Source organism: Mastomys coucha, unplaced genomic scaffold, assembly GCF_008632895.1.
Source record: "Mastomys coucha isolate ucsf_1 unplaced genomic scaffold, UCSF_Mcou_1 pScaffold21, whole genome shotgun sequence".
NCBI lineage: Eukaryota > Metazoa > Chordata > Mammalia > Rodentia > Muridae > Mastomys > Mastomys coucha.
The window spans coordinates 36,597,733-36,607,129 of record NW_022196904.1 but is presented as its reverse complement, the minus strand read 5'-3'; the positions used below and the strand labels follow the sequence as shown (position 1 = coordinate 36,607,129).

Here is a 9,397-nt window from a genome sequence, read left to right as displayed (position 1 = left end):
GTTTGTCTGTGTAGCCCTGGTTGTCCTGGAACTCACTCTGTAGACCAGGCTGGCCTTGAAATCGGCCTGCCTCTGCCTCCCAAGTGCTGGGATTAAAGGCATGCGCCACCACTGCCAGGCGGAAGTTGGCTCTCGAGAGAGATTCTCCAGTGTTCAGGGAAAGAGGTGAAGGAGGGTAGTGTGCACACTAAGCAGTACGTAGTGTGTAATGGGTCTGCGCAGGGTCACTGGGGGAAGGCACATGGGGGGGGCAGGTCCATGTCCCTGGGAGTGTTATCCCCTGAGGCCCGCACTTCTTGGACAGGGAGCCCTCTTCCAGGTCCTGACTGAGGCTGGAGGAGATGGCAGTTCATGCTGCTATGGTTTCTGCCTGGTCCTACGTGAGTAAATCCCAGGAGCTTAGGGCTCAGAGAGGATGCCCACACCTCAGGCCCCACTGCCTACAGTGAGGCACCAGACATCCAGACTGTTCACATCCACGTTTATTAGGCCATGGCTCAGGCCTGCATCACTGGCCGGGACATTTCCGCTTGTAGCTTCACTCCGGAGCCCGCAAACCCTGTGCCGCCCTGGAGAGGAGGGAAAAGAACAAGCTGGAGGAGCCGCAGCAGTGGTGGTTCTGTGGTAGGGCAGGAGATGGAGGGCATTCAGGACAGAGAAGAGTCTTTGACAAAGGGGGGAAACCCAAGGGCAAGGGAGGATGGGACATCAGAAAGAAAAGATGAGGTGCTGTGGGGGAAATCAACAGTGTGGAGGGAGGGCTGGGTGGAAGACAGGTTGGGTATGACAGCAGGGAACAGTCTGCAGTGAGGGAGGGCTAGGATAGGGTGCAGCTGGGCTGAGCTAATGGCAACTCACCCGCTGTAACACAATGATGTCGCGCTCTGTCAGTGTATCCCCATTCACGGGGTCCACCATGTCCTTCCGGATCAATTTCTCGACACACTCCAGGGTGACCACGGCCCCACTACAGTGGAAGACAGTGCCACAAGTCAGTGCCCTGGTACCTCAGACCCCTCCAGCCTCTTCTCCTCACCCCCTACTCACGAGGGCCGCAGCACTGCACATGGCGTGGCATTGCTCAGACTGTCTCGGGTCACTGCACAAACGTAGCGCTCACTGCGTGTGATGAGCCCCACGCGGTCCACAGAATCGTCCAGCTGCGTGAAGTGCACTGACGTCAGGTCCGACATGCGCAGTGGCTTCCCGGACATCGGGCAGGTCACCGTGCGGGACTACGGGCAGAGGCAAGGTCAACAGGAGAGAGGGACAACTGTCAGGGCCAGCCATGTGGGCAGTGGAAGGGGCACGAGGGGCAGGAATCCTGGACACTGAGAGCTCACCGGCTTTTCCAGCTTGGTGGCCTTTGCCTCGGGTGTTAGTGAGGGGATCCAGAAACTGGGCAGTGCTTTGTCCTTGTCCTTGCCTAGGGGACCCACACTGGGCCCTGGCTGTTCACCGTCTGTGGGAGGGAGAAGCTGGAGTATACATTTCAGGAAGCCGCCCCCTAAAGACCAGACCAAGGGCAGGTATTCCTGGTCACCTGTGATGGGCAAGGTGGCGGCCTTGGGCATGAAGGGGTTGAGGGGTCTGCTCACGATGGCTGCCTCCTTCTCGAGGAAGCCTCGAACTTGGTCCTGGGCTGCAGCTCGCTGAAGCTCTTTCTGTTCTTCTCTCCGGGCTCCTCGCTGCTTCTCATAGGCCTGGGGGAAGAGGGGCCTGGGTTAGTATCCCTAGGGCCCACCCTAGTATCTACCCCATTCCACCAGTGGGGGACAGATCCCTGAGCAGCTCTGGCAGGACTGGCCACTGTTCGATGCTTTTGTGTTCAATTCCTAAGGTGGCCATGGCGTTTGAGTCTGTGGCTTTCTATACAGTACAGGACTCAGTCCTCCTGCTTGGAGGGCCTCCTCAAGGTGACACAGGGGCTCCTGTAGTCCAAGATGGTCTGAAACTCACTGTGTAGCCAAGGGTGATCTTGAACTCCTGATATCCCACAAACCAAGTCATGCATCACCATTCCTGGTTATCCCGGCTGGAGTTGGGACCTAGGGCTTCATGCACGCTAGCCAAGCTCTCCACACTGAGCCACTTCCCCAGCTACAAGATGAAGTTTCTAAAGTGCTTAGACTCTAATGAGCACAAGGTCAACACAATAAGCATGCTGCCTAACCAGCGAACCCCTGTCCTGTCTGTAAGTAGTACAGTGTGCTGGGCTCCATGTGACCAGCACAGGTGAGGTATGCGCCCCTTGCCAGTCCTGCCTGGCACCCAGCTGAGGTGGTGACAGTAACAATGCCTGAGGCCTGAGGCACCAACAGGGAGGGACACTAAGGTAAGGGAGAGTCTGGCTAGCCCCTGGACTGTGCAGAAGACATGGAGTCTGGGGAGCAAGGGCTGAGCATGTGTGAGCTGGAGGCGGACAGCAGGAGGGTACTGCAGGTGTGGCCTGGGAGGCCCTGGGTTTAGTGCCTGGTCTAAAGCAGAAACAAAGGAAGGGGGTCTGACACACTGTGTCTCTCCCCACAGAATGAAGGACACGCAGCCTGCCTGATGGGCACTTAGTTCATGTGTCTACCCTCTCACTTCACCTTGGTAGCCATTGTATAGGCAATAAGACCAAGCACACAGACAGACTGTATCCATTTACGTCACAAGCCTCTGCTAAGTGCCTAGAGCTGAGGAGAGCAGGGGGAGTTGTTCCTGTGGGCTGCAGTCCAGTGTGGACACAGAAAGAAGTATGAGGGCACACAGGGGTCACAGGGTCCTAGGTGGGGTTAGCAGGTACACCCCAGAGGCCATGGCCCCTAGGAGGTAGACACGGGTGCTGCCTGGGAAGAGATCTGAGTGGACATATCTGGAGAGAAGTGGGAGGTGGACGGCATTCCAGACAGAGAGCAGCACCAATGAAGGCCTCCTGAGGAAAGGAGCTGAGATTAGAAACTGCCCTGCTGGGCTGGAGAGATGGCTCAGTGGTTGAGAGCACCAACTGCTCTTCTAGAGGTCCTGAGTTCAATTCCCAGCAACTACATGGTGGCTCACAACCATCTGTAATGGGATCTGATGCCCTCTTCTGGTGCATCTGAAGACAGGTACACTGTACTCGTCATATAAAATAAATAAATAAAATCTTCCAAGAAACTGCCCTGCCACGGCCCTCCTCTTATCACCTTCATCTGCCGGGCAATCTCTTTCTTCTGGTGTAGGATGTATTCCAGGATTGCTTCCCTTTCATACAGGTAGCCATCTGGCCTGCAGAGAGAGGGGATGAGGGAAGCATTGGCCTGGGCTCAGCCACAGGGTCAAGCCTTCATCCCGTGATGGCATCCCCCTTCACACGGGGTACCACCAAGCATATTCAGGCAAGCATCTATTCACTCTCTGCCTCACCCCCTGCCCTGGGTACTAGTAAATACCCGTAGGTGATGTCTTCCACAGCACCCCTTCGGCCCAGCTCCTTCTGTTTTCTTTAGAGACAGGATATACTGCAGCTGAGGCTGCCTTGAACCCTTTGTCTTCCTGTCTGCACTGCCTGGGTGCTGGGATAACAGATGTACATCACACCTGGCTTTCTGAGGATGGACCAGAGCTTCCTGTGTGCTAGGAAAGCACTCTACCCAGAGCCAGTCCCAGCTACTAGCAGTGACCTCACTTGTTCTCTCCATCTGTGGTGGAGGTGAGCTGCCTGTCTCTGGTGAGGGCTCTGAGGCTCTGAGAAGTCTATTAAATCCACACACAGCAGTTGCCCCTCTGCCCCTCCCCAGCTTACGTGACTACAGGGTCATGGCAGGGCTGCAGAGAGAGACAGCAGCAGTCAAAGTCTTTCACAGCATCCCGGCTCAGTCGAATGTTCTGAGTCCCATAGCCTGAGGCCGCTGGGGACAGAACAAGGTGGTGATGAAGACATGGGTGGGGACATGCCCCCCACCAAATGTCCCTGGTTACGTCCAGGTTTGGTGGAATCTGAGAAATGCATGACTAGGTCAGCCTTCTTCCCCGGTAGTGGGAGAAGAGGCTCATGGCTGGCTCCTTCTCCTGGGGTGGGAACCACTGTGGCTCTCAGCCTTCCCTTCTGCAGAGCTGGGCAGGAATGATTAGGAGGAAGGGGAAGTGACATAGGATGGTATATTAGATGAACCATATGGGTCACCTATGGCCACCATCATTAGTATAGATGGGACAGAGACAGGCCACTCAGGGGCAAAACAGGAAAACAGGGCAGAATTGGAAAGCCACACCTCACAGAGGGTAAAACTGAAGGTGACAGTGAGGTCCCCAGGACAATACCTGTGTCCTTCTTCTTCTCGTGGTAGGTGTAGACAGCCCCTGCAGTACAGTTCTTGCCATGCCGCGTCATCCTGTCCAACAAAGGGGAAGTGGCAAGGTGACCCCAGGGCACTCACACAGGACATGAACAACCTCCAGGCCTTGTGGTCAGTAGCCTGTTCAAGTCTCCTAAAACACAGCCTTAAACCACAGTAGTGTGTGGGTCTCGAGCAGAAAGGACAGAACACCAGGCAGTGCCTGGGCCACTTCCTTTTCATTCTGAGACAATCTCACTATGTAACCCTGGCTTTCGACCTCTGTCCCCAAGAGCTGCTTTAAAGGCCTGCACCACTTTCTTTTTAAAAACAGTGTCTTCCTCTATAGCCCAGCCTGACCTTGGATTCCAGGCAAACCTCCTGCCTCAGCCTCTTCAATGCTGGGAAGACAGGCTGAACCACCACATCTGTGTTAGACAAGTATACTGCATGCTGAACTGTATTCCCAGTCTTCCATGAGTTCCTCATCTCTCCTTTCAGTTAATAAGCCAATGGGGAGAGGGGGTGGCAGGACAAAGAGTTCAAGGTAGGGACTAGAGAGATGGCTCAGGGGTTAAGAGTACTGGCTGCTCTTCCAGGGAATATGGGTTCAATTCCCAGTACCCACATGACAGCTCATCAAGTTCCAGGGCTTCAGCTGCCCTCACACAGACACACATGCAGGCAAAACACCAGTGCACATAAAATAAACAAGTAATAACTTAAAAGAGAGATGAGTTCAAGGTGAACTTGAACTACTTTGAATCTACAAAGTGAGCTGGAGGTCAGCCTGGGCTACACGAGACCTTACTCAACAAACAAAACAAGTTACTATATAAGACACAGCCGGGCAGTGGTGGCGCACACCTTTAATCCCAGCACTTGGGAGGCAGAGGCAGGCAGATTTATGAGTTCAAGGCCTGCCTGGTCTACAGAGTGAGTTCCAGGATGGCCAGGGCTACACAGAGAAACCCTGTCTTGAAAAAAAAAAAAAAAAAAAAAAAAAAAAAAAAAAAAAAAAAAAAAACTATGTAAGACACTCAAAACAACTGAAAATTTGACTTTTTCAAAAACCATTTTATTTGCACATGTATATGCTTGTTTGTGCGAATGAGCATCATGTGCATGCAATGTCTGCCGAGACCAGAAAAGGGTGACAGATCCTCTGAAGTCAGAGTTGCAGGTGGTTGTGAGCTGCCATGTGGGTGCTAGGAAACTAAGCAGGGGTGGAAAAGGAGCCCCCATTACTAATGGCTGGGCCATCTCTCCAGTCTGGGTACTTAAAGTGACATCAATATTCTCTTTGAAAAGTAAACCCGGTGATGTAAACCCATCTTTGATACTTTCCCCCACTCACCTGTGTCTTTGCTACTTTGTAGGTTCTTTTTCTTCCACCTCTCACTCCTTTCCACCCTTCCAACCCCCAACACTGGAAAGAGGAAAAAAGAACTGGAAGAAGAGGGTTGGAAAGGGGGCAACGTTATCATTAGGTGACTTCCTGTTCATTAGGGGCATCAAGCTCCATGGGGCAAGTTTGACCTTCAAAGTCAGAATATCTAATTTTTTTCATTTCCTTCTTTGTGTGTGATTACTTAACAAACCCAGACCAAGAGCAACCAAGAACCAACAACACCCATCTCTCAGGGCTCTAGCATTTATATAATATAAATGCCCTCTGAAAAGTCCTCGGAATCCACATACCCGCAGAAACTATCTTCTGTGGCAAAACCACATCCCTGCTAGATAGAGCACGAGGCAGAACATAGTCAGCTGCTGTGGACAATCTGAAGCAGCCCATAGCCTACATCTGGGATTAAAACAAAAATATATTCTTATATTTCTGTGGTTTTGTTGTTGTTGTTGATTTTGTGTTTTTTTCGAGACAAGGTTTCTCTGTGTAGCCCTGGCTGTCCTGGAACTCACTCTGTAGACCAGGCTGGCCTTGAACTCAGAAATCCACCTGCCTCTGCCTCCCAAGTGCTGGGACTAAAGGCGTGCACCACCACCGCCCCGCTAAAGTTAAAAATTTTAACAGATAAAATTCTTCTTTAAAGATTTATTTTGAGCCGGGCAGTGGTGGCACATGCCTTTAATCTCAGCACTTGGGAGGCAGAGGTAGGCAGATTTCTGAGTTCGAGGACAGCCTGGTCTACAGAGTGAGTTCCAGGACAACCAGGACTACACAGAGAAACCCTGTCTCTAAAAACAAAAGAAAACAAAAAAATGTATTATGATGTGCGGGGGTATTTTGCCTGTATGTATGTCTGTGCCCCTGATGTGTGCCTGGTGCCTGTAGAGGCCAGATCCCCTGGAACTGCAGTTACAGACAGTTTTTCTTCACACCTTCACCACAGGGTTTCCTGTGACTGTCACAAAGGAAGAGCCAGCTAAGCTAGCCACCTCCAGCTGAGAAATGTCATCTCTAGGACAGAAAGAGAAGACAGTCTAATCAACAGAAGACCACAGCTCCTCATCAAAGCACCCAGCGAGTTTAAGGCCAACTGGGACTACAGCTTTGCCTGTATATATATCTATACACAACATGTTTATCTGGTGGTAAGGAGGCCAGAAGAGGGGGTCAGATTCCCTGGAATTGGAGTTACAGACATTGTGAGCTGCCATGTGGGTGATGGGAATTGAACCCAGGTCCTCTGAAAGAGAACCAGGAGTCCTCTCTTCATACCCACACTTGTTGCTTCTACAGAGGACCTGGATTCAGCTCCCAGCACTGATATGGTGCCTCACAACCATCTATAACTCTAATTCTAGGGGATCCAATGCCCTCTCTGACCTCCAGAGACATTAGGTGCGTGCGCACGTGCACACACGCACACACACGCACACACACACACCATCTCTGCAAAACACTCATATATATCTTTACATAGAGAGTTTTTGGTCAGCTATGGCTACATGGTAAAACATTGTCTCAACAAACAAACAACAGAAGGGAGTCACTCAGGGCCTAAAGGAGCCTGCTACAAAGCCTGATTAAAGTTCCATACCAGGAACCCACATGGTGGAAGAAGAGGAGATTCTTGAAAGCTGTTTTCTGACCTCCACTGGAATTGGAGGCATGACCACAAGGCCTGGTCTTGATTTTGAAATTCTGCGTACTTATGTTTCCTGACATCACAACAATACGCAAAAAATCTCCTGGAGGCAACCAGAGGGGCTGTGGCAAAATGGGTGTGTCGTGGCTCCACAGACAAGTGACCCACTGGCTGAGAATAGCTGTTCTAGTTCCACCTATGGGTAAGTGTGGTTCCCTACAAGGAAGGGAGTGGGCTAGGGTGGGGATATCTCAGGTAAACATTGTATACATGCTTTGACTCCCTTAGCTGTTCTTGTTAAGTCAAGATGAAGTTCCTGTTTCATGGGCATGAAAATAAACTTGCATCTTCAAAACAAGCATTATAGCACAGTGGTACAGAAGATTCTGGCAGATCAACAAGGAATAAAAATTCACATCTGGAGGCTGGAGAAATAATGGCTTAGCAGTTAAGAGCATAGTCTGCTCTTCAGAGGACCTGACCAGGGTTCAATTCCCAGCACCCACTTGAGAGCTCACAACCGTCTGTAACTCCAGTTTCAGGGGATCTGGTACCCTCATAGAGATATATACATAGGAAACACAAATGCACATAAAATAAATAAATCTTAAAAATAAAATCAAGATCAGGTGTCATGTGTCTGTCACCCCAGCTACCTGAGAGGGAGAAGTAAGAGGGTCATAAACTTAAGGCCAGCTTTATCTATGGAGTGTAGTCAAGAAGAGTGTATTGAGACCCTAACTCAAAATAAAATGTCAAAGAGTACCAGAAGCCAGATGTAGTGCAGACCAGAAATCTCAGCACTAGGGACAGAGAGGCAGGAAGGTGCCCTGGACTAGAGACCTTGCTTGAGTCTCCTCCTCAGGGCAGGCAAGCTATGAGAGCAAGAAGGAAGTACTCAGTGCTCAGGGGATGCCCCCCCTACTGTCTTTTCTGGATACGGGTGTACTGGCTAGTTTTGTGTGTCAACTTGACACAGGCTGGAGTTATCAAAGGGAGCTTCAGTTGGGGAAGTGCCTCCAAGAGGTCCAGCTGTGGGGCATTTTCTCAATTAGTGATCAAGGGGGTAGGGCCCCTTGTGGGTGGTGCCATCCCTGGGCTGGAAGTCTTGGGCTCTATAAGAGAGCAGGCTGAGCAAGCCAGGAGAAGCAAGCCAGTAAAGAACATCCCTCCATGGCCTCTGCATCAGCTCCTGCTTCCTGACCTGCTTGAGTTCCAGTCCTGACTTCCTTTGTGATAACAGCAATATGGAAGTAAGCCGAATAAACCCTTTCCTCCCCAACTTGCTTCATGGTCATGATGTTTGTGCAGGAATAGAAACCCCGACTAAGACAATGGGGTAGGCCAATTTATCTTCACCTTTTGACTGCTTTGAAACACTTGCCTCACACAGAGTGAGTGCCCAGTTCTGATTCTGTCTCCCCCTCTCCCTCAATTTTGTTGGCCTCAGTTTTTGTTTTTCAGTACATTTTCACAGCCTGAACGCTGAGATCTTTTTTTTTTTTACTTAATTTTGTGTTGTTTTTCAAAATAGGGTTTCTCTGTGTAGCTCTGGCTGTCCTGGAAGTAGCTCTATAGACAAGGCTGGCCTTGAACTCAGATCCACCTGCCTATGCCTCCTGGGCGCTGGGAGTTTCCTGAGAGCTGAGATTAGAAGTATGTGCCACCACACCCAGCTTTAATTTTTTTCTGCCTGCATGTATGTCTGCAGCCCAGAAGAGGTCACCCGATCTCACTATAGATAGATGGTTGTGAGGCACATATGGTTGTGGGAACTGAACTCAGGACCTCTGGGTAGAGCAGTTAGTGCTCTTAACCTCTGAGCCATCTCTCCAGCCCCCCCCCCCCTTTTAAATTTTAAGTGTGTACCTGTGTATGAACATGTGAATGCAGATGCCCAAACAGGCCAGAAGAGGGTGATTTCTCAGAAGATAGCCCCACAGTTACAGGCCATTGTGAACTGCCCTATTTAGAAATACTTTAGGCCGGGCAATGGTGGCGCATGCCTTTAATCCCAGCACTTGGGAGGCAGAGGCAGGTGGA

General features: G+C 50.8%; 1 protein-coding gene across 5 annotated transcripts in view; it reads right to left on the bottom strand.

Moving 5' to 3' along the window:
• Positions 1 to 464: 464 nt before the first annotated feature.
• The window catches only part of Nosip (nitric oxide synthase interacting protein), a 15,724-nt gene continuing 6,791 nt past the window's right edge, over positions 465 to 9,397 (bottom strand). For 2 of the 5 annotated variants that reach the window (XM_031386526.1, XM_031386523.1), the window contains exons 2-8: positions 4,288 to 4,358; positions 3,770 to 3,875; positions 3,171 to 3,252; positions 1,344 to 1,703; positions 1,048 to 1,235; positions 859 to 967; positions 465 to 569 (exon numbers count right to left, since the gene is read on the bottom strand). In XM_031386526.1, the coding sequence (XP_031242386.1) occupies positions 498 to 569; positions 859 to 967; positions 1,048 to 1,235; positions 1,344 to 1,703; positions 3,171 to 3,252; positions 3,770 to 3,875; positions 4,288 to 4,357 (987 nt within the window). In that variant the 5' untranslated portion in view covers position 4,358 and the 3' untranslated portion in view covers positions 465 to 497. Of the gene's footprint in view, positions 570 to 858; positions 968 to 1,047; positions 1,236 to 1,343; positions 1,704 to 3,170; positions 3,253 to 3,769; positions 3,876 to 4,287; positions 4,359 to 5,658; positions 5,731 to 6,002; positions 6,109 to 9,397 lie in introns of all 5 variants that reach the window. The other 3 variants (XM_031386527.1, XM_031386525.1, XM_031386524.1) reach the window with 3 other exon arrangements.